This window comes from Panthera tigris, chromosome A1, assembly GCF_018350195.1.
Source record: "Panthera tigris isolate Pti1 chromosome A1, P.tigris_Pti1_mat1.1, whole genome shotgun sequence".
Taxonomy (NCBI): Eukaryota; Metazoa; Chordata; class Mammalia; order Carnivora; family Felidae; genus Panthera; species Panthera tigris.
Window position 1 is genome coordinate 128,106,219 of NC_056660.1, and position 23,926 is coordinate 128,130,144.

The 23,926-nt window shown below is 35.7% G+C and overlaps 1 protein-coding gene across 5 annotated transcripts in view; it reads right to left on the reverse strand.

Annotated features, from left to right (window-relative positions):
• The window catches only part of ERCC8 (ERCC excision repair 8, CSA ubiquitin ligase complex subunit), a 62,977-nt gene that overhangs the window by 37,852 nt on the left and 1,199 nt on the right, over positions 1-23,926 (reverse strand). For 2 of the 5 annotated variants that reach the window (XM_042987369.1, XM_007079915.3), the window contains exons 2-4: positions 14,035-14,130; positions 8,790-8,891; positions 4,870-4,993 (exon numbers count right to left, since the gene is read on the reverse strand). In XM_042987369.1, the coding sequence (XP_042843303.1) occupies positions 4,870-4,993; positions 8,790-8,891; positions 14,035-14,130 (322 nt within the window). Of the gene's footprint in view, positions 1-4,869; positions 4,994-8,789; positions 8,892-9,429; positions 9,529-14,034; positions 14,131-14,347; positions 14,422-23,926 lie in introns of those variants that run through there. The other 3 variants (XM_042987378.1, XM_042987383.1, XM_042987374.1) reach the window with 3 other exon arrangements.

The following is a 23,926-nucleotide window of genomic DNA, read 5'->3' on the forward strand; positions in this document are numbered from 1 at the left end:
AAGAGTTATTTCATTGTGGATTTACTTAAAATATCCAGGTGCTCAATTAATAAAGACAAATGCATTTATTTATTGGCTATTTAGATACCCTCTTATTTGAGGTGTCTATTCTAATGCTTTGTGTCAGATATATCATCTCCCACTTCATGGTTTACTTCTTTACTCTTAATGTTTTTTGATCAGTAGAGCTTCCTAATCTTAATGTAGGTGAATTTATCAATTTATCTCTTTTTGGTTTAAACTTTGTTTTTATCTATCTTGAGTCATGAAGATATTTTCCTATAAGCTTTATTATTATTATTTTTATTTTTACACCTGTCATCTACCTAAAATTGGTAGATTTCTTTTCTGTCTGGTGTGGGGTAAGGGTCAAGATTAGTTTTTTTATAGATACCTGGTTGATCCAGCACAATTTATGGAAAAGACCATCATCTTCCCAATGCACTGTAGTGTTACCTGTGTCATAAATCAAATGACTGTATATGTGTGGGTGTGTTTCTTGATTATCCTGTTCCACTGTTTTGTTTTTCACTTGTACTGATCTCACATCAACTTAATTAGTGTAATTAATTTACAATAAGTCTTAGCTGGTCACCTTCCATAAAAGAATCTGAAAATTTTGATTACAAGTGCATTGATTCTATAGATTCTTGGTAAAACTGGTATGTTTACAATATTGAGCCTTCTAATTCTTTTTTTTTTTTTTTAATGTTTATTATTTTTGAAAGAGAAAGAGAGCAAGCAGGGGAGGGGCAGAGAAAGATTCCCAAGCAGGCTCCATGCTGTCAGTACAGACCCCGAAGCAGGTTCGAACTCATGAACCACAAGATTATGACCTGAGCCAAAATCAAGAGTCAGACACTTCACCAAATGAGCTATCCTGGGACCTCTATGGCTTCAAATTCTTCAATATAGCATATCCCACCATTTATTTAAATCTTAATTTCTGTCACTAATATTCTCCAGTGTTGTGTGTGGTGTTGAGTGGTCTTGAACACTTTTCAATTTTTTAATAGGTATATGATTTTTGATGCAATGGTCAATAATAATACTTTTGAAATTTCCTAATTCTTTGTGCCTAAAATTCAGAAATGCAACCGACCTTGTATCCAGCAGCTTTGACAAATTTACTCATATTAATTTTAGTAATTGGCTAGAGATTCTTTTGGATTTTCTATGCTCATAATCATGTCATCTATGAATGACAATTCAAATTCATTTTATTTCTTTCCTTTGCCTTATTGTATTGCCTAGGACTTCCACTATAATATTGGACGCAGGAGATAATAGAGATAACTCAAAGGAAAAGCTTTCAATAACTTACCAACAAATAAAATGTTTGCCATAGGTGTGTTTTTTTAAAAGTAGATACCCTTTACCAAATTAAGGAATTTGTAAGTTAAGAATTTTTAAAGAATGAGGTGTATTGACTTTTATTACAAAGTATGATTTTCTTCCTCAACAAACTAAATATAGAGGCAAAGTACCTCAACATAGCAAAGAATACACACACACACACACACACACACACACACACACAACAAGCCCACAAACTAACATTATGCTCACAATGAAAAGCTAAAAGTTTTCCTTCTAACATCAGGAACAAGAAAAGGATGCCCAATCTCACCACTTTTATTCAACATAGTATTAGAAGTCCTTGGGGCGCCTGGGTGGCGCAGTCGGTTAAGCGTCCGACTTCAGCCAGGTCACGATCTCACGGTCCGTGAGTTCGAGCCCCGCGTCAGGCTCTGGGCTGATGGCTCTGGGCTGATGGCTCGGAGCCTGGAGCCTGTTTCCGATTCTGTGTCTCCCTCTCTCTCTGCCCCTACCCCGTTCATGCTCTGTCTCTCTCTGTCCCAAAAATAAATAAAAAACGTTGAAAAAAAAATTAAAAAAAAAAAAAAAAAAAAAAGAAGTCCTAGCCAGGGTAATGAAACAAGAAAACTAAGCAAAGAGAGGTGCCTGGGTGACAGAGTTGGTTGAGCATCCAACTCTTGATTTCAGCTCAGGTCATGATCTCATGGTTTGTAGGAAAAAGCACAGAGCCTGTTTGGGATTCTCCCCCCTCCCCCCTTTCTTTCTGCCTCTCCCTCTCTTGCATGTGTGCACACATGCATCCTCTTTCTCTCTCAAAATAAATTTTAAAAAAATTAAAAAAAAAAGAAAAAGAACAGCACAGAAATTAGAAAGGAAGTTTTAAACTGTCTCTATTTGTAGATGACATGATAATATGTATAGAAAATCCCAAAGAGTCCATTGAGAAATTTTTGAACTAATAAGCAAATTCAGTAAAGTTTCAGGATATACAATCAATATACAAAAATCTGTCATGTTTCTATACAGCAATAATGAACTATCAGAAAAAGAGATTAAAATAATTCCATTTACATCTGCATCAAAAAGAATAGCATACCTAGAGATAAATTTAACCAAGGAGATAAAAGATACATATACTATAATCTATAAGATATTGATGAAAGAAACTGAAGACACAAATAAATGAAAGGATATTCCATGCTCACGGCTTGGAAGAATTAACATTGTTAAAACGTCTATACTACCCAAAAAATCTGCAGATTAAGTAGAGGTGCTATCAAAATTCCAAGAGCATTTTTACAGAAATAGAAAAAAAATGCTAAAATTTGTATGGAACCATAAAACCCCAAATAGCTAAAGCAATCTTGAAAAAGAAGAAAAAAAGCTATAGGTATCATACTTCCTGATTTCAAACTATTTTACAAAGCTACAGTCATCAAAACAGTATGGTATTGGCATAAAAACAGACACACTGATCAAGAGAACAGAATAGATAGCCCAGAAATAAACCTATGCGTATATGGTCACTTAATTTATAACACGGAGCCAAGAACCTAAAATGCAGAAATGATAATCTCTTCAGGAAATGGTACTGAGAAAACTAGACAGTAACAGGCCCAAGAATAAAACTGGACCACTTTCTTACACCATACACAAAAATAAACTCAAAATAGATTAAAGACTTGAATATAAGACCCGAAACCATAAAACTCCTACAGGAAAACAAAGGCAGAAAGCTCCTTGACATTAATCTTTGGGAGATGATCTTTTGGATTTGACTCCAAAACCAAAGGTGACAAAAGCAAAAATAAGCAGGTGTAACTACACGTCAAACAAAAAATCTTCTGTGCAGCAAAGGAAACCATCAACAGGACAAAAAGGCAACCTTCTGAATGAGAAAAGATTTGCAAATCATGTATCTGATTTAAAAATGGGCGGAGGAAGTGAATAGTCATTTTTCCACAGAAGATATACAAATAGCCAACAGGTACACGAAAAAGTACTCAATATAACTAATCATCAGGGAAATGCAAATCAAAACCACAGTAAGCTATCACCTCAAACTTGTTAGAATGGCTAATATCAAAAAGATAAGAGATAACAAAGGCTAGTGAGGATGTGGAGAAAAGAGAACCCTTATGCACTGCTGGTGGGAATGTCAATTGGAGCAGCCACTGTGGAAAACAGTATGGAGGTTTCTCAAAAAATAAAAAACAGAACTACCCTATGATCCAGCAATTCCACTTCTAGGTATATATCTGAGGGAAACAAAATCACTATCTTGAAGAGATACCTACACCCCTATGTTCATTGCACTATTATTTTATTTATGTATGTATGTATTTAATACTTACTATAGCCAAGTCATGGAAACAACCTAAGTGTCCATCTGTGTATGGAGGGATAAAGAAGATGTGGTATTTTTATACAAGGGAATATTATTCAGCCACCAGAAAGGAGGAAGTCTAACCATTTATGGCAAACAACATGGAAAGACACAGAGGGAATTATGCTAAATGAAACAAGTTAGAGAATGACAATTACTGTATGCTATCACTAATAAGTGAAATCTACAAAAGCTGAACTCACAGAAATAGAAACAAGTGGTGGTTACCAAGGTTGGGGGGGGGGAGCAAAATGTGGAGATATTGGTAAAAGGTACAAACTTTAGACAATTAAGAAAAGAAAAAAGTTGCACAGGGAAAGAGATTTGAGGCAGGGAATATAACACTATCAGGATGTGATCAGAAGACAAAAGATCAATTTAGAGACAGCAACTAATTTAGGCTATAAAGAGGGAGAAGCTAAGGTTAAGGGAGTAGGGGTTGAGGTTAGGGAGAACTTAAGAGTACCAGGCCGAATTTAGCCAAGGGAAATCCCTTGTGGGTTTGGGTAAAGACATAATGAAACCACATTATAGTAAGGCTAATTTTGGGGTAGAGCTTACCATGGTAAATATGGGAAGCAATGTAATGCGTTGGGAGTTCTGAGTAGTAGTCTAGATGTACAGCGTTGTTGAGAGAAATAGAAAAGAAAATATGAGAGAGCTTGAAGGAAGAATTGCTAAGATTTGAAGAGTACATGGATGTGAGGAGTGATCATGTTCAGTTTGAACATGTTATATTTGAGGAGATTACCCCACATTCAAGTAAGAGAGGTTCAGTAGACAGGTAGAGAAACATGGGACTAGAGCTTAGGGAAAAGATTAGCACTAGAAATACAAATTTAATCAAATATCACAAAAACCTATTTTTTATTGTTTACCATTATTTAGTGTCTATCTTTACTAAGCAATATTAGTAACTTTCTTTTCCTTTAAGGTTTTAGGTCAATAGAAGATAAATCCAATTTTCTTCCTTAGATCACTAAACAATAGTTTTCAAATAATGAAGATGATAATAGTAGTTCATGTTTTTTGCTAACCACTCTTCTGGGTATCTTACATATATCAATGTATTTACAACCATTCTATAAAGTAAAATCACTACCCCCATTTACAGATTTTCCTTCAACCTATTGAGCTAATTAGAAAGGCTTTAATATACTCACTTGTAAGGTATTTGTATCCCACACTTTCAGAGTTTTATCAAATGAGCTTGATGTGAACATGCCAGTGTCATGAGGATACCACTGTACAGTCTCCACACTATATTTGTGAACATCAGGATGGTTTCTACAAAATAGCAATTAAACTTTAGGAATACTTGACTTATGTGAGTTTCAAAACTGATACTATATTAACAAGTAGCAGTCTCAAGTAGGACAATATGAATGGCCACACCTATATCACAGGTCTACATCCCAGCTGTCCAAAGAAGGACAATGTCCAGGCACCTCTACTTTCAGCCTTCTCTAGTGTATTGCGGAGGCCTGCTTCCCACTAAGGTTTATAAAATAGAGAACTTCCTATTTCTGTACTTGAACCTAGAGGAATTAGCTACACTGGACCTCTTCCTGGAGGGGGCACTGATTTTTCCTTACTGGAAGAGATACCTATTCTGGTTTTGGATTTGCTTTTCTCAAATACCGCTTTATTAGTACTATGATTCTTAGAACTGTTGAATGCCTCACATAGATCCACAGTATCTCACACAATATTGATTCTGATCAAGTAACTTAATGACATAAGAATGCAATTCGTAGATGTCCACGGCACCACTCTTTTGTAACCTATCAGCCATAGAAGCATGATCTGTTGAAGACTTAGGTTATAGTATCAGCTACAATACAACATCTTTTGAGGGTGAATACTAAAGGATGCAGTATGTATTCTGAACCGGTGATCAATACAGTATATGTGTCACTTTACTAAACCTAAATTCACACAAAATGGCTGTTAAGTAACACTTACCAGACAATGATGGAAATTTGAACTCCAAGTAGGTATTAAAACCTGGAATTACTGTGTGAGATACCAGTATCATGGCTACATTTATAGACTTTAATTTTTAGAGATATAAACAATTATGAATGAGGGGTGCCTGGGTGGCTCAGTCGGTTGAGAGTCTGATTTCAGCTCAGGTCATAATCTCGCGGTTTGTGAGTTCGAGCCCCGCGTCGGGCTCTGTAAAGACAAGCTCAGAGCCTGGAGCCTACTTCGGATTCTGCGTCTCTCTCTCTCTGCCCTCCCTTGATCGTGCTTTGTCTCTCTTGCTCTCAAAAAAAAAAAAAAAAAAAATGAATGAAATAATATGCTTCCGGGATTTGTTTCAAACAATACTCAGTGGGTAGGTGGCGTTAGAGATGAAACCAGATTCATTATGATTGATAAATGCTGAAGCTAGGTGATGGGTACCTAGTTCATACAGTATTCTCTTCTTTTGTATATGCTAGAAATTTTCCATAACAAAATTAACAAACAAAAGTTAACAGAAGACTACTGCAATCCTATGCAGATAGGACATCATGACTTCCGATTCCTTACGATGAAGGTTTGGATTACAATAAACAGTAAAGGACCTTAAGCACCTGAATGAATGAGAACATGAAGAAGGAAAGCCTTTAAGTATTAGTTCTGGCTTTGAGAAAGCCGCAAAAATACAAAGGCTGTAGTGTCTACCCATAATTCCATTCTATGTCACGTATAATTTATATATTTTAACTGATTTTCCTTTTCTTTCCTCTCTCTTACCTCCATTATTTCATATAAGTTAACTATAAACTGATCATACATAAAAACTGATCATACATATAAAAGATCGTATGTAAAACTAGTGGAAAAATGGACATTATCTTGAACTGAAGCTGGATGTGGTAAGTAGACTGAGGATCTTTCGGGAAAGAGGTGATTATATTTTGGTTGTGTAGTAGATACTTGCCTTTTTGGCTGCTTAGTGGATAGGTGGAAATTTTTTAAAAGTTGGATCCAAACTCTTCCTATCTGGGGGACATCTCCTTTGTTTTACTGCCTTTACAGAAAGCTAGGGACTCCAGATATTCTCTTTCCCTTTCATTTGGCAGTAATGGCATCGACATGTGTCCTAAGCTTTCTCAAGCCTGCCTAGAACTCTAAAATTCCAGCTAGTAATGCAAAACCCAGGGATATTTAACAATTATTCATAGTTGTGGAGTTAAGAGTCTGCGTTGGTGACATGTAGCAGAATCCAAACTAAATTGTTCCTGTGGTATGATCCTGACTGTTGTCTCTGCCATAGTTTCACTTACCTTATGCTCATTTTTCACACTGATTCTCCCACCTTCCTACCAGTTACATGAGATACTAAGTATCTTTCCAATAAATTTCTCCTTAAAATAAGCAGAATTGACTTCTATTTGCTCCTAAGAATTTTGTTGTATGCCAAGATTTTCTGGTTATAGTAAAACAAATCTTTAATGCAGCAATTACAAATAAAAGCTCATTTACATTTTAAATTTAATTTTAAAATAGGTCAGAATATTAATATTAAATTATTATCTTACTGTGAATGACCTGTTATTCTCATTCACATTTAATGAATACACACATTAAGTAACACAAAAATAAATATCAGCAATCTGAGCCACATTAACTTCATAAAATTTTTTAGTAAAATTATTTTGTACAGTTAGATTATAAAGTGTTTGAATATAAAATGCTACTTTAACTCATTTTGCAAACATACTCACTGTATGCCCATTTACATTCAAAGTTATGCTTTTAAGGACAGAGATTGAATCCAAGAAGAATGTCATGGTAAAACAGAAGACTGACACACAAAGCATTTACTTGACTTTATATACCAGAAAGTAGATCACAGTTCCTCAGGATAACAGTAAATACATGTGGTATACAGGAAAATACCATTTTAATATATAACAAAATAAATAAAGTTAAAATGTTAGCTAAGATAAAAGAAGAGAAAATGAATTAATATGACTGTCTTACATTTTAAAATATAAGTGTTTTGGTTTTTTGTTTTTTGGTGAGAGTGGAGTGAGAGCATAAAATGGTGTAAATGGCCTCTTAGAAACCAAGTTTCACACTATCTGAGGTGTTATCTTTGCTCTGTACCAAGCAACCCTGTAACTATATTGTTTTACGGTTTTTAACATGCTTTTTAAAAGACAGTATTTCGTTTAAGTCCCACAAAAAACTTACAAGAATGAGAGGACAGGTATAATTATCTTTAAAAAACAATAAATAACCTGAAGTTCAGAGATATAGTTTCCCAAATCTTTATTTTCAAAGCGAAGCACCAGAGCCAAGAAACAATTGTAAATCTCCTCCCAAATATTGCATGGACTTATGTATCTACTCAAGTGCTTTGGGAACAGCATTAATACAGAATGGTTGTTGACATTAATGTTCATGAAGTTTTTCCTTTTGAAAGCATTTCCCCAACACCCATTCTCTCCGTTAATTCAAAGCTGTGCTCAATATTGGATCAGATACAGGTGACAAAAAAGAATTAAGCGGCCATTACGAACAAATTACAATAGTCAGAAGACTAATGACAAAGAGAGGTATGTTAAATTTGGCAGCTTTGAGTAAGTATGGAGATAAGACACTTGCGTGCAGGTGTGCATAGGTGTGTGTTTGGTGAGGGACTACCAGTACATTTACTGCTTCTATCCATTAATCTTTTAAACTTTCTACCCTATTAATATCAGTTGAAAAAATGTAATTTGTGTTTATAACTAGCTGAAAGACTTATAAAAAGTCTTATGCTAAATGGTACTACAACTATAATGAGTTACCTGAGGTGTGCTATGTAGGTGTATAACAAAAATGACATAATCAGAAGTTTTTATATAAATTCCTATTGAAAACTGATACCAAAGTTGTTTTGAGGAAGTCTCATGTTAAAAACAGCTATGCCTGAATTTCAGTTGTTATTTTCAAAAAAAAATGTCAACAGATATCCATGTAAAAAATGTCATGTGAACAACCTGCTGGAGACCATCATATGACTGCTATTGTTATGGTTTGTATTTGATGCAAAAAGTACTAAATTGTTTATACATTCATGATTTACATTTTTAATACACACCTGCCAACGGAACACACTGCTTTACATGTGTAATAAGGTTGTCTGCTGGAGTTCTCAAGGTCATAAAGTACAATCACACCATCTGAACCACCTGATAACATGCTAATAAAAAAGTGCACATTAATTTATCATCTTAGGTACCGCATTTACTTATTACATATTTTTGAAAATTAGTGATCTATAAACACCCAAAGGTATTATGCCCACAAATACAGAGTAAATTGTCATTAACATAGACTTTAATAAACTAAAATTTCTCATTCTAGTATTTATAGAATGAATACAGAAAGATTCAATCTGTGATCATTTAAAGTTTATCTTTATAATTCCAAAAAGAATGGACAGTAGAAACAAGATGGCAAAAGGTTTATCTTAATTATTACGAAGTCATTCTTGATGTCCTAATTAAAATTGTGCTAAAGGAAAATGCAACCAGACAGACTAGCTGTTAACAAGGAACGATCTGACTCTAAGCAAGTTACTAAGCCTTTTAACATTTGCGAAAAAGGATGCATTTTCACCCAAATCATAAAGAAGTCGTGTAAGTTAAACACAAGTGAGGTTTACATGGCCTCAAAGAGATAAAGGATCAATAAACGTTAGATTCCTTCCCTCTATTATTAAAAACAAATTTACTCACTTCATTCAACTTTGAGCACCTGCTAGCATAACTGCAAACAAGGCAGGCATAGTTTCTGTTTTTCCAGGGTCTACAATCTACCACAAAAGACAGAGAGATCTATGGACAAATAAAGTATTACTCTTATTACTCATAGTCAAACCTCATGTTGCTGTCTCTCTACTCATTCTGGTTCTGTAATTTTACTCTTTGGTAAATTCCTAGGAAAGGGCTAGTGAGTGCAGTAGTCCCTGAATTCTTGTATGTTACTGACAATTTGTCTCTTCTTTTGTACTTGAAAATCAGTCTGGCTGGATATCCAATCCCTGATTCACACTATTTCCTTGAAGATCTCAGACAAGAAACTTCATTTCTTTGGTATAAAGCCCCAAATCAGTTTTAGTTAAAATATGATTTTCTTTCCTTTATATGTAGTTTCAGATCTGACTTATTTTAGGAAAGTCTTCTTGGATTATAGATTTAATATTGACTCTATTCTCCTTTGCGTTTCATCTCTGGGAATTCCTATTATATGGGATGCTGGCTATTCTTTGCCTATCTTCCAAGTATGTCCCTATCTCTTGAATCCTTTGTCTTTCTCCATTTCTTTTTGATTTTTAGAAATTTCCCCCTTTCTACTTTCTATTTCTAGGGTACTACCTCTTGTATACATTTGCTTATGTACCTTATGCTTTAGTTTTCATTTCTGAAACATTTTTCTTTTATTTATCATTTTTTCTTGAGTTTGTTCATCTCATTTACAAGTTTTCCTAATTCCAACTTGTTATTCTTTCACATCTTGTATCTTTTTAAAATGACTTTTAGCTAGTTTTGAAATATTAGGTTAGGGTTTTCACCTATTTTGTGGGTATATTTTTCTGGCACATCTACTATAAGGGTATTACTTAGTCCCTTTGCTCTTACACTGATTTTGAATGGAGTTTGATTTTAATCCTATTATTTTGCTCATGTTTATACTAAATTTTCTTCAACTTTCAAAAGGGAGGCTTGGTTTAGAATAATATTTACATTTTGTATCTCTAGGATATCCTCCTCTTTTTTTTTTTTTTTAAATGTTTATTTTTGAGACAGAGAGAGACAGAGCATGAATGGGGGAGGGCCAGAGAGAGAGGGAGACACAGAATCTGAAGCAGGCTCCAGGCTCTGAGCTGTCAGCACAGAGCCCGACGTGGGGCTGGAACTCACAGACCACGAGATCATGACCTGAGCCGAAGTCGGATGCTTAACCGACTGAGCCACCTAGGCGCCCCTCCTCCTCTTTTTTTATAAGATGGTTCAAAACATGGTAGCTCACTTTCAGAGAACTCTTGGTTCTATTCACCTCCCCAATTTTTACCTGGGCCATCTTTTTTTGTTTCTGTGGTCCCTCTAATGCTCAATTTGGATTCTATTCCAAACAGTTTCTCCTCAGTTTTGTCTTTTAGAAAATCTTAAGTTGATTAGGTGGAGAGATTACAGGGCCCAGACTGGTCCAGCCCCTTCCAGTCTTACTGTGAACCCCTTAATAATTGGGAGTATGTCATCCTCTCCAGTGTCATCCACTGTGGTGAAATTAGCTTGCTAAACTTTCAACTAACTCTTATTTTGGAGTTATCAGGTCTATTAGACTGGCTTTCATTGCCTCTTTTGACATACAATGATACGACACGGACCTAGTAGTTATCAGTGATTTGTTCCCACTCATCCATATTTTGTGGTTTGGGGGGATATCTGATCGATTATACTTGTTAGAAGTATTATACATTCATTTTTTTATGTTGCCCTCTTCAGTTTGTTATTTAACATGCAAGATAAGGATCTTGTGCCAGAAATGAACACAATTCTTTCCTCACTGAGAAAATCTTGCTACCAAAAATATCTCAGCTCATCTAAATTGTGTGCTTAGTGATATACTAAATTTACATTCTGGTACAAGCTCCTTATCTTGTACACCAGTTATAAAGGGTTCACGAGCCAGGAGCATGTTCAAGAAGCATTGATTTATAGACTTGTTTTAAGAAAAATTCAATACCAATTTGTAGAACAATAAGGTTAATTTAAAAGTAGTTCTTCAAAGTTCTTTGCTGAGACAGTTCTAAAAATCTGGTCAATGATGGGTAGTAAAGAAAGACAGCAAGTAATGCCATGCTAATGTGTTCACTATAAAACTTTTGTAGTTAACTAAGTGTGTATATAGGAAAATATTTATAACTTTTAACAACTACAAAATTAATAAAATTTACTTAGAAGAATTTAGAAGATATCAAAGAAAATTTGAGCTTCATAGAATGGTGTGCAAATGTACTTTATGCAACTGTACTTGTTAAAACATTATTTTCAGGTAGACTTCTTAAAATAACTCCTAACTTTGGAAATAAATCCTTCTTTATCAGATGTGTATATTCTGGTTTCGACTCTGGTTTCAGTGATATCACAACTCTCATGGTGGTTGGAAAATATTAAAAAGCATTTTGAACAAATTACATGTGCACTGGTTTTCTTGAGAAAGACATCAATATTTAATTTTCCATTAAACATATCTTTTTATTACTCTTTGCTGTCAAAAGGGTTTAATGCAAAAAACAAGTCTTAGCAAACATCTGAAATAGTTACAGATTTTTACCATTCACTGGGGAAAAACACTGTATTGAGAATCTTGACTTTTCTCAATATGCTCTGTAAAAAGACTCCTCAGCCTGTATTTTCCACATATTTTACGCACATATAATCTGTAATTTCCCATATTTCTCATTGACTCTGTCAACTGGTAGCCTATTAGCTTCATGTACTTCACAGGTCAGACAAGTGATCTCTATTTCAAATGGCTGGCTGGAGAAGCAGTACTTAGTATCTTTTCCACCAGCACCCATGATCAAAAAAAAAAAAAAAAATTAGCTATCACTTACTGTTCATGTCATTATTTTATAAGCAAATAGCCCACAGTGGACCTTGAATCGGAGGTACTATGTTGCATGTGGAAAAGTTCAGAACAAAGGAAATAATTATCACAGATCGCCTTTTAGATTTAACCATGTGTTAAAGTGAGAATGTGTTCACTGTACGTGTTTCTCATGTACTACTAGGTGGGACTATGACAAGTACCTGAAAATAAAAAACAATTCTATCGAACCTATCTGGTTGATTTTAATGTAAATAATAATAACACTTCATTATAATATAAAAATTCTGGGGTGATGTTATATGTAACATGACACAACAAACCTTAGTTACTTTTACAGTTGTTCTGATTACAGACCACATGAAGCTTTTTGAACTTTCTTGTAAAACAATGTGGAATCAAGAGGAGTTTTAAGTGGGTGGATGGCATGTTGATATCTGCATTTTTTAAAGCATCAGCTGCTGTGTGGAGAATGGACTGAAAGGAGTAAAAGCATAGGTGATAAGCTTTTGATTAATAGGAGTGGGGGCAACCTCTAATGACATGCCAGGTCCTATGCTAAGCATGTTACACATATAATCTCATTTAAATGACAACAAATTTGTAACGTAGTTATTATTTTTGGCATTGCATAGCTAAGGCAAGTGAGAACTCAAAGGGTTAGGTATGTTGCTCAAGGTCACTCAGCTGCCAAGTGGTAAAGACAGGAGGAGCTCAAATACAGGTCTGGATTTTTCAAGCTTAATTCTCCAACATATACTTTCACTTTTTATATTTGTTTTCCCATTAGACTCCTTTAGAGTAGCAACTCTGTTTTTTCTTCATATTTGTATTTTCTTTACTTTTCTTTTCCCTTTCCCTCCTCTCTCTGCAGAGAGAGGAGGAAACAGGATCTGAAGCAGGCTCTGGGCTGTTGGCAGAGACATCATGCGAGACAAATGCTGGGCTCAGATTCACAAACTGAAATCATGACCTGAACCAGAGTATCATGACCTAAGCCGGAGTCTGACCTTTAACCAACTGAGCCGCCCAGGGCCCCTTTTTATTTTTTTTAATTTAAATTCAAGTTGGTTGACATATAGTGTACTATTGGTTTTGGGAGTAGAATTTAGTGATTCGTGACTTATCAGTCAGACTTACCAGTGCTCGTCCCAACAAGTGCCCTCTTTAATGCCCATCACCCTTTTAGCCCATGCCCTTTCACCTCCCCTCCAGCAACCATTGGTTTGTTCTCTATATTTAAGACTTTCTCATGGTTTAGCAACTCTATTTTAAAATGGCACTTAAGACACACAATCCAGCACTTAAAAGCCCTCTGCAATCAAAAAGTCTCAATGTCTGTTGACTTCACAACGAACATTCTCACAATTTGTGACATTGAGCCCCGCATCTGTCTCTGCACTGACAGCACAGAACCTGCCTGGTATTCTCGCTCTCCCTCTCTCTCTCTGCCTTTCCCATGCTGGCACATGCACGGCACACACTCTCTCTCTCTCTCAAAATAAATAAACGTAAAGAAAATAAAATAAAGTAGTTTGGAAATGTTTACCTGGCAACATTTTAAGAGTGTAAGGTTTTGTGTTTATTTAAATGAGTAATGTCAGATTTAAAATGCTACAATTTAGAAATTTTACTGATTTTTATGGAACCATTAACATAAGTAATCAGAAAGCAAGATTTGACTGCATCTCACTTTGACAAAAAATATATAAGTGTAATAAACTTACTATCTTGCTTCAACAGGTTCAATGTCAAGGGTATTAACTCCACTGCCATGAATCCTTTCAACATCTCTGTCTTTGTTTAACTCCAGTCCCAAAACCCTTGAATAAAATATAAAAATGGAAAGGGGAGGGGGGAAGAAAGACAGAACAATAAAAAAGTAATTTAAACATTAAAAACGTCCTTATTTCACCAAAATTACACATATTGCAAAAATTGCAAGTAATGTTTAAATATTCTACCACACATTCAAAGATATTTACAGATTTTTAAAGACCTTACATGAATTTAAAAAATATCAACAGTACTAACACTTACATATATGGAATTTCTCCTGAAGCATTATTTTAAACTTCATTTAAAGGGTGTACTTTGAGGCACCTGGGTGGCTTAGCTGGTTGAGCATTCAACTCCTGGTATGCCACAGGTTATGATCTTCTGGTTTGTGGGTTCAAGCTCCACACTGGGCTCTGGGCTGTCAGTGTAGAGTATGCTTGGGATTCTCTCCTCTCTCTCTCTCTCTCTCTCTCTCTCTCTCTCTCTCTCTCAAAATAAATAAATAAACTTAAAAAGAAGCTTAAAAAAATAATGCGTGTACTTCATTAAGATATTTACAGACTGAAATGTTCATGAAGAAAAAGTTAAATTCTGGTATCTTAAACTTAACTGAGGACACCTAGTGGACAAAAGCTTAAATTACAGTATTGAACAAAAAAAATCCTTGGTGTTTCTTATGCCTTAGGCAGAAATACATGATGAGGATGTTTAATTCAACAATTAAGCACATTTTTAAAAACACAATTAAATATCTATAAGTCAAAATAGTTAATAAGTACTCTTACAAATTAAGATGAATGAAATTTCTGACTGTAAGCTATCCTTATTCTGGAGAGGATATTAACATTAAATGAGTTAATACACGGAAAGCGCTCATCACAATGACTAGCACATAACATAGTAAGAGCCCAGTGAAGGTTAAATATTAGAATTTGTCTTAATCTGTTGGATGTTAAAGAACATTTACATTAATTTAACCAGAATGATTTCTAAATTCATTATTGATCAACATGATGCTAACTTACATGAAAATTTTTAGCCTAATTGGTAGTTTTATTTAAAAAAAAATAACAATGCACACTGCTAGAAAAGATACAAACTGATACTTTTATGCACTCACAGTAGCAGTATTAGTAATTGTAAACATTTTGGTAACCATTTTAGCAATATCAAATGTTTGATTTAAAGATATACATGGATATGTTAACTTGAATTTAAATAAAATTTAAAAACTAAATAGAAAAAAATAAAGATATACATGTGGCTTTGTCTTCTGGAACAAGTTTAGCCTTAGGTTCAAATATCCAGTCTAACACTTACTGTTTGTCTGACCTTGATCAATAACAGTTACAGCTAATATTAAAAGCCTATTGTTCACTGACTCTGTAATTAGTGGTAATAGTAAGTGTAATAAGTGGTAACCTAGGTGGTAGTTTACATTATTAACTGCTTTTCCTGATTATAAAACTAAGACATAACTAATCTTCCCAAGGTCATACATCTAATAATTGGCTGAAATGGATCTGAACTCTGATCTTTTTTCTCCAGACCATTATGCTGTTCTGCTATCTCTGAGATTCAATATTTCACCACAAAATAATTTTTCACATTTTCCATTGAAATTTCCATTTCTTCTTAAAATGTTTTTCTAGTTGATGATTTTTCAGATTATATCATTAGCGTGTGCTTCTTGTAACCAGCAAAATAATATACAAACATAAACAAAGGTAATCATCCCTTCCTTGAGTTCCTTTCTCTGAACAGTGAGACGTGTGGCTCTCATTATCATGAATATATTTCTTTGATCAATATCATTATATGTAACCGATCTCCTGTCACCAATATCATCCCCATCCCCAAAAAGAATGCTGCTCACCAGGCTTGGGCTTTGATTTCTACCTCCCCTAACACTCCATTGCCTGGGCTGGTCAGTCCCCACACTTGAGTACCTCCTCAACCTGGTTAGTGTCTGCATTATCACTTTAGACCAATCTAATCCCTGCCAGTGTATGGAAGCCTACCTCTGCCCAAACTAAACACTTTAGGACTGAAGTTTTAATGAACTAAGAGGGGTTAAATGAAGGAAAGTAGGAGGGTAATGCGACAGGGAAACGAGGATATGGTGTGTGTAGATGGAGACAAGGTGTGCAATAAGAGTTAATATAGCAGGCCAGAGACTGCTATCCTTAGAAAGGTCTACCTACAAGATTGGCTTTTGTCTGCTTCTGGGATTTCAGGAGGGTTCCCATTATTCCTGGATATGAATGGTTCTGTGTGCCTAAGCTCTATGGAGTAAACAAGGTGCATTGTGATGAATATCTGAGAGTATGGAGTTTTGCTACATGTTAGGAACATGCATGTTCATGCTAGGAATTTTGGTTCATGTTCTAAAAGAAGAGCTAAACAAAGTTCCTCAGACAGAAGGGAAATGATACAGGAAGGAAACCTGGGACATCAGGATTGAAGAGAGAGCAAAAGAAATGATAAATATCTAGGCCAATATAATAGACAACTCTCCTTACAGTATGCTTGACAGTTGAAAAAAATGTATAACATTATCTTATGGGGTTCACAATATAATATGTAAAGACAACAATGGTGGAGGGTTAAAAGTGGTAAAATTTCTATATGCCAAATGAAGCAGTGAACTACAGATTCTAAGGAGAGAATGAAAGTGGGTATTTTATAATTCCTAGAACAATCACCAAAAATATCATATAAAGAGATGTCACAAGAGATTAATTAAAATCGAATATTAAATAATGTTTAAATAACCCCCACCCCCAAAAAAGGAGGAAAGGAATGTGAGCAACTAGCACACTCATCCACCACTGGTGGGAATGTAAGTTTTTACAAAACTACCAGTTTCTTAAAAAGTGAAGCATAGGGGCACCTGGGTGGCTCAGTTGGTTAAGCCTCTGACTCCTGGTTTCATCTCAGATCGTGATCCTGTGGTTTCGTGGGTTTGAGCCCCATGTCAGGCCCTGCGCTGATAGGGTGGAGCCCGATGGGATTCCCTCTCTGTCCCTCCCTTGCTGGCGCTGTTGCTCTCTCTCTCTCAAAAATAAATAAATAAGGGGCACCTGCGTGGCTCAGTTGGTTAAGCATCTGACTTCGGCTCAGGTCATGATCTCACTGTCCGTGAGTCCAAGCCCTGCGTCAGGCTCTGGGCCAGTAGCTCAGAGCCTGGAGCCTGCTTCTGATTCTCTATCTCCCTCTCTCTCTGCTCCTTCCCCACTCATGCTCTGTCTCTGTCTCTCTCAAAAAGAAAAAAGAAAAACATAAAAATAAATAAATAAATAAATACTTAAAAAAAAAGTGAAGCATATACTCTAGTCATTCAAAAATTAGGCATGGATCCAAGAGAAATAAAAGCACAAAGATATGTACATGTATCCACACAAAGATTTGTACATGAACATTCACAGTAGCTTTATATATAATAGTCAAAAACTGGAAACATTTAAATGTTCACCAAGAACTGAATGGATAGAGGCAACTGGATGGCTCAGTCTGTTGGGCATCCGACTTCAGCATAAGTCATGATCTCCCCGTTCACAAGTTCCAGCCCCCACATCTAGCTCTGTGCTGACACCTCAGAATCTGAAGCCTGCTTCGGATTCTGTCTCTCTCTCTCTCTCTCTGCCCCTCCCCTGCTTGCACTCTGTCTCTCTCAAAAATAAATAAACATTAAAAAAAAAGTGAATGGATAAACTGTTATATATCCACAAAAGAGAATATTCCTTACCAATAAAAAGGAATCAAAAGGAGAAATTTCAAAATAATTATGCTCAATGAAAAGTCAGACAAAACATAGTTTCATTTATACAAAATTCTGGCATATGCAAAGTAATCTATGCTGACAGAAAGCAGAGGAGTGGTTTCCTAGAGCAGAACAGGATGAAGCAGGGAAAGAAAGAAAAGGAATTATGATGAAATTTTTGGCTTATGGATATTTGTTATCCTGATGGTAATAGTTTCAAAAGTGTATATGTATGTCAAAACTCATCAAACTGTTTTCTCTAACTAAATGTGCAGTTTATATGTCAAATATACCTCAAGAATGCTGTGAAAAAAACTGGGGTTAGGAATTATAAACTTTGCAAATCAGTGCTCATGCTTTTGTCTTTAATCATTGACAAGGAAGACCTTGGGGCAAATTAGAGTAGACATCCTTAAATAAAATATGACTGTGCAGTTGTTTAGTTAAGCAAAGACATCACTTAATGAGGGGAATCTTTAAAAAGAAGCCCTACTTTAAATGCTTTATCTTAACTTAAATATACAAGCAGTCCTTACTTTGCACAATCTGCAAACTAAACAGAATTTCAGGTACCAGGATTTAGTTAAATACCAGACCCCCAACAATGTGGCTCAAAAGTCATTTACTACAGTATGTTAACCGTGACTAACAGCATAAAACACAAAGCTGGATACTACTTTTTCAGTCCACAAATCACTACAAAAATAACATGCACATCATAGCTTGTGACCAATTTACATGACTTCTTTCAAAGAATTGGCCAACAAAAATGAAAGAGCACCAAAGAAAACGTTAAGTGATAATGCTGGAAGTAAAACTTAAATGTACTGCAAATGGAAATACAGAAGAAATAGCTGACTGTGGAAATGTGGACACTACGGCCACCTGACAAAGTCTAAAGAGGCACACTGAGAAAATCAATGCAGGTGAGTGAACTTACCCAAATAAATGATGAAAAGTGGCTGTGATGAAAAGGCTAAGGATGTCCTAGAGGAAACAACACTGGCAAAAACACTCACATTAAAAAAAAAAAAAAACAAACCTCTCAGAGATATTTCACGACATTGAAATTCAAAGGATAAAATGTTCAAATCTGATTCAGACTTAGAAAGAATGATAATTAGCCAAGATATAGAGAAGATGCTCAACTTGTATTATAAGTTATACAATGAGAATATTCAGAGAGAGAGAGAGGGTGAGCAGGGGAGGGGCAGAGAGAGGGGCAGAAAGAGAGAATCCCAAGCAGACTCCCCACTGTCAGCACCAAAGCCTGACATGGGACTCGAATTCACAAACAGTGAGATCATGACCTGAGCCAAAATCAAGAATTGAAGACTTACCCTACTGAGCCACTCAGGCGCCCTGTTTTTTTTAATTAAAACAATTTTTTTTTTTAATGTTTACTCACTTTTGAGAGAGAGAGAGAGAAAGAGCACGTGCAAGACAGCAAGAGTGGGAGAGGGGTAGAGAGGGAGACAGAATCCGAAGCAGGCTCCAGGCTCTGAGCCAGATGTGGGGCTCAAACTCACATACTGCGAGATCATGACCTGAGCCGAAGATGGATGCTTAATCAACTGAGCCACCCAGGCACTGCCCCTGGTTTTTTTAATATAAAGAGAGAACTGTAGTTCAAATTGTTTCTAATGTTTTACACTAAAGTGTACTAAAGATTTACTGTTTTTTTCATTTTTTATGTGTTTATGACTGACAATAAAAGGTTAGTGTTTGACAAAGAAATTTTAAATACGACAGAATAGTTTCTCCACCGATTATTAAAGTTACCTTTCCTAGGTTCAGTTAGCACAATTAGTTTTATAGATGTGCACCAGTACACAAAGAAAGGACTGCCTGAATATTTATATGCCAATTGTCTGAAGTGGAATTAAATGTGCTGAACAGAGTGCCACATCATCTTTCCTTTGTAAACCATACCTTAACCATTTCTTCAAATGTTTTATTTATTAACTCATTTTATGATTTCAAGTTTTTATTGAAATTCTAGTTAGCTGACATATATGGTGACACTGATTACAGATGTAGAATTCTGTGATTTATCACTTCCATATAACACTCAGTGCTCATCACAAGTGCCTTCCTTAAAATCGATCACCCACTTAGCCCATTCCCAGCCATCTCCCTCCATCAACCCTCAGTTTGTTCTCTATAGTGAAGAGTCTCTTACGGTTTCCCTCCCTATTTTTTGCATTTCCCCTATGTTCATCTGTTTTGTTTCTTAAATTCTAACGAGTGAAATCACATGGTATTTGTACTTCTCTCACTTATTTCACTTAGCACAAAACACTAGCTCCATCCATGTTGTTGCAAATGGCAAGACTTCATTCTTTTTATGGCTAATATTCCATTATATATACCACATCTTCTTTATCCATTCATCAGTCGATGGACATTTGGGCTCTTTCTATATAGCTTGGCTATTGTTGATAATGCTGCTATAAACATTGGGGTGCATATGCCCCTTCGAATCAGTATTCTTGTATCCGTTTGGGTAAATACGCAAAAGATGTTTTTATTACCTTGTTTGTTTTAGTTGAGTAAACAGTTAAGGCATATGCAAAGCAAATGAATATGGAATCTTGGACATATGCAAAGCAAACGAATGTGGAATCTTTCTCCAGCAATAGTTGTCAATCCTGGCTAAACCTAACAATCACTTAGGGAGCTTTCAAGAAATCCCAGTGGCCTGGACCAATTAAATCAGAATCTTTAGGGTTGGAACTTTGGCACAAATACTTTTTCCAAAGACCCTAGGTGATTCCTGTGTTATGGCAAAGTTGAGAAAAACTGTTCCATCGTTTTGTATTTTCCCCAAGTCTTTTATAACATTTTCTCAATCAATATACCTTATTGAACAGCATTTTATGTTAAGCCATTTGTTTGAATTATTTCAAAAGTGGTCTATGTAGTTTTTGTAAGAATAGCAACTCTTTCTGCATTTGTATTTCATTAGCTCATATTAAAATGGCATAAACAGGGGCACCTGAGTGGCTCAGTCAGCTGGTTGAGTACCCGACTCTTGATTCCCTCAGGTCACCATCCCAGAGTCGTGGGACTGAGTTCCACACCAAGCTCCACACTGAGAGTGGAGCCTGCTTCTGATTCTACCTCTGCCCCTCTTCCCTGTTCATGGTAGTGCGCGCTCTCTCTCTCTCTCTCTCTCAAAAGAAAATAAATCTTGGGTCGTCTGGGTGGCTCAGTTAAGCTCTTAATTTTGGCTCAGGTCATCATCTTGCTGTTGGTAGGTTTGAGCCCTGCATTGGGCTCTGTGCTGACAGCATGGAGTCTGCTTGGGATTCTCTCACTGCCTCTCCCCTGCTTGTGTGTGTGCACACTCTCTCTCTAAAAATAAATAAACTTAAAGAAATAAATCTTAATAAAATAAAATGGCATAATCAGAATAATTAGGTCACGGAATTTTAACAAAGAGCTTTACTTAATTGCTTCTTCAGATCAAGGACTATTTAAAATTAAAAGACTCTGAAAAAACCACTGTTTTAGACTCTCAGTAGCTGACATGATTTAAATTTTTACTGATATAATAAGACTTCTGAACTTACTAGATTAAAAAATAATGCTGATTCTTTTTTAAAAAGTACAGTTATTTTCACAAAAATTAAAGGTCTAACAGGCAAGTTCATTCACTTTCCCATGTTTACTGATCATAATGGAAGAATTGCAGAACTACTTGGTGGAAACAAGCTAAATTATCAGAGAAGACTGACAAATTTTGATAAAAGTAAATTTTGAGTTTTTACAATCACTGAAATAAAACTTGGGTTCTTGGAATTATTGAAATAAAAAACTCTGGATATGTCTATATGCTTTTATTAGAATGGATCAATGAGCTGAGTAGGAATTGCTGACTACCCTGCACTGACTGGGGTTGGGGACAAGGGGACAACAGTGGATGCAATCTCAATCATGTTTAAAACTGATCAAAGATCAGCTTGCTTAAAAAAGATTTAATGTTTACTTATTTAGTTAAAATTACATGCAGTATTTGAAACATATTTTCCCATTCTAAAAGCATAATACTAAATATAAAGCTGATGCAACATTTTAGAATACAAAACACATACATTGCTTCGTGGAAAGAGGCAAAAGATTATTATCATGCATTACAATAGTTTATTATTTTTGTCTGTTTGTAATTGTGGTAGGATAGGATAGTCCTTTGCTTTTCCATACAAGAGTAAGCTTAGGAATGCTTTACTTCCTTCTAGATCTGGCTGCCTGTAGATATAGACCCTTTCCTCTACCGCCTTACTGCCAGTTTCATTAAATACAGTATATGATAAAAGTTTATTAATACTGTACTGTAGTTAACATCCACGTGAACATATACAATGGTTCCCATGCAGAAAGATTACATTGAGCCAATAGACAGCAGTAATTCCATTAGTGACAGTGAAAGTCATCCTACACTATAACCCTCCTCTCTCGTCTCCCTCACACCAGCCACAAAGGTTTTCAAAGTGCAGGTTCATTTGTTTATTTTTCTTTATATTTTGTATTCTTTATTATTTCGTATTATATTACAATATAGTTATAATTTTTATATGAATATTTTTGGGTTGTGGAACAAATTATCTGAGTTTCCATTATTTCCTATGGGGAAATTCACTTTGATGTGCAAGTGATTTGGGTTACAAGCATGTTTCCAGAACGAATTAAGTTCACAAACCAGGGCTTTACTGTAAATCTTTTGTTGTTTTAAGCTGCTAAGTTTTGGGGGTACTTTGTTACCCATCCACTGATAACTAATATAGCAGGTGAGTTCTTCTTTTGGGATATTAGAAAAAATCATATGTATCAGTTTTCAGTAACTAACTATACTCTGCTTTTCTCTTTAAAAAGAGAGTCGACAATTAAAAAGTCATTAATGTTGGCAGTTCCCACTTCCTTTCATCTGTCATTCTCCAACTCACTGAAATCTTATTTTTATTCCCACAATTCTTCTGAAAATACTCTTCTCAAGGCCATCTGTGACTACCCTGCTGTTCAGATATAATGTATACTTTTAATTCCTCCTAATTCCTATTTTTTGAATAACACCATCCGCTTAATACAAACTCTTCTAGGCCTCTTTTCTCATGTCTTTTTTCTCATAGGGGTTAAGAAAACTATAAACTAATAAAAAAAATAAATACATAATACAATTTCAGTATTAATAACTTGAATAGAGAGAACAGAGTAACGGGATGGGGAACCACTGAGAGCAAAGAAGGGCGCTGGGGCCAGCAAATGACACATTTCATGGCTTCCTCTTTAAACAGTCTTCTTTTAGTGTACATGACACTTCATCACCCTGGTTTTCCTTCAACTCCTCTTTGAAGTCTTCTTCCGCCTAACTTTATTTATTTATTTATTTTAATGTTTATTTATTTTTGAGAGAGAGTGTGAGTGGGGGAGGTGCCAAAAGAGAGGGGGAGACAATCTGAAGCAGGTTCCAGGCTCTTAGCTGTCAGCACAGAGTTCGACATGGGGCTCAAACCCCCAAACTCGAGATCATGACCTGAGCTGAAGTCGGACGCTTAACTGACTGAGCCACCCAGATGCTTCCCAGGCTAACTTTAAATGTTGATTTTCTTGGGGCACCTGGGTGGCTCAGTCAGTTAAGCGTCCGACTTCAGCTCAGGTCATGATCTCACAGTTTGTCGGTTTGAGTCTTGCGTTGGGCTCTGTGCAGACAGCTCAGAGCCTGGAGCCTGCTCCAGAGTCTATGTCTCCCTCTCTCTCTCTGCTCCTCCCTACTTGCACTCTGTCTCTCCCTCTCTCAAAAATAAATAAACATTTAAAAAATTTTTTTAAAAATGTTGATTTTTCTCAGATTGTTTGTTACTGAACTGCCTTTCTTACTCTACAAATAGTGCCTAGGTGATCTCATTCCCACATCACTTCACATACTATCTCACATTAAAGATCTCTCAATTTCTTCCGAGCATCAAATATATATCATGAAGTTTGTCTTCCTCTCTCCAAGTCACAGGTTCTTTAAAAGTAATATGGGAGGGGTGCCTGGGTAGCTCAACCCGTTAAGCATCTGACTCTTGGTTTCA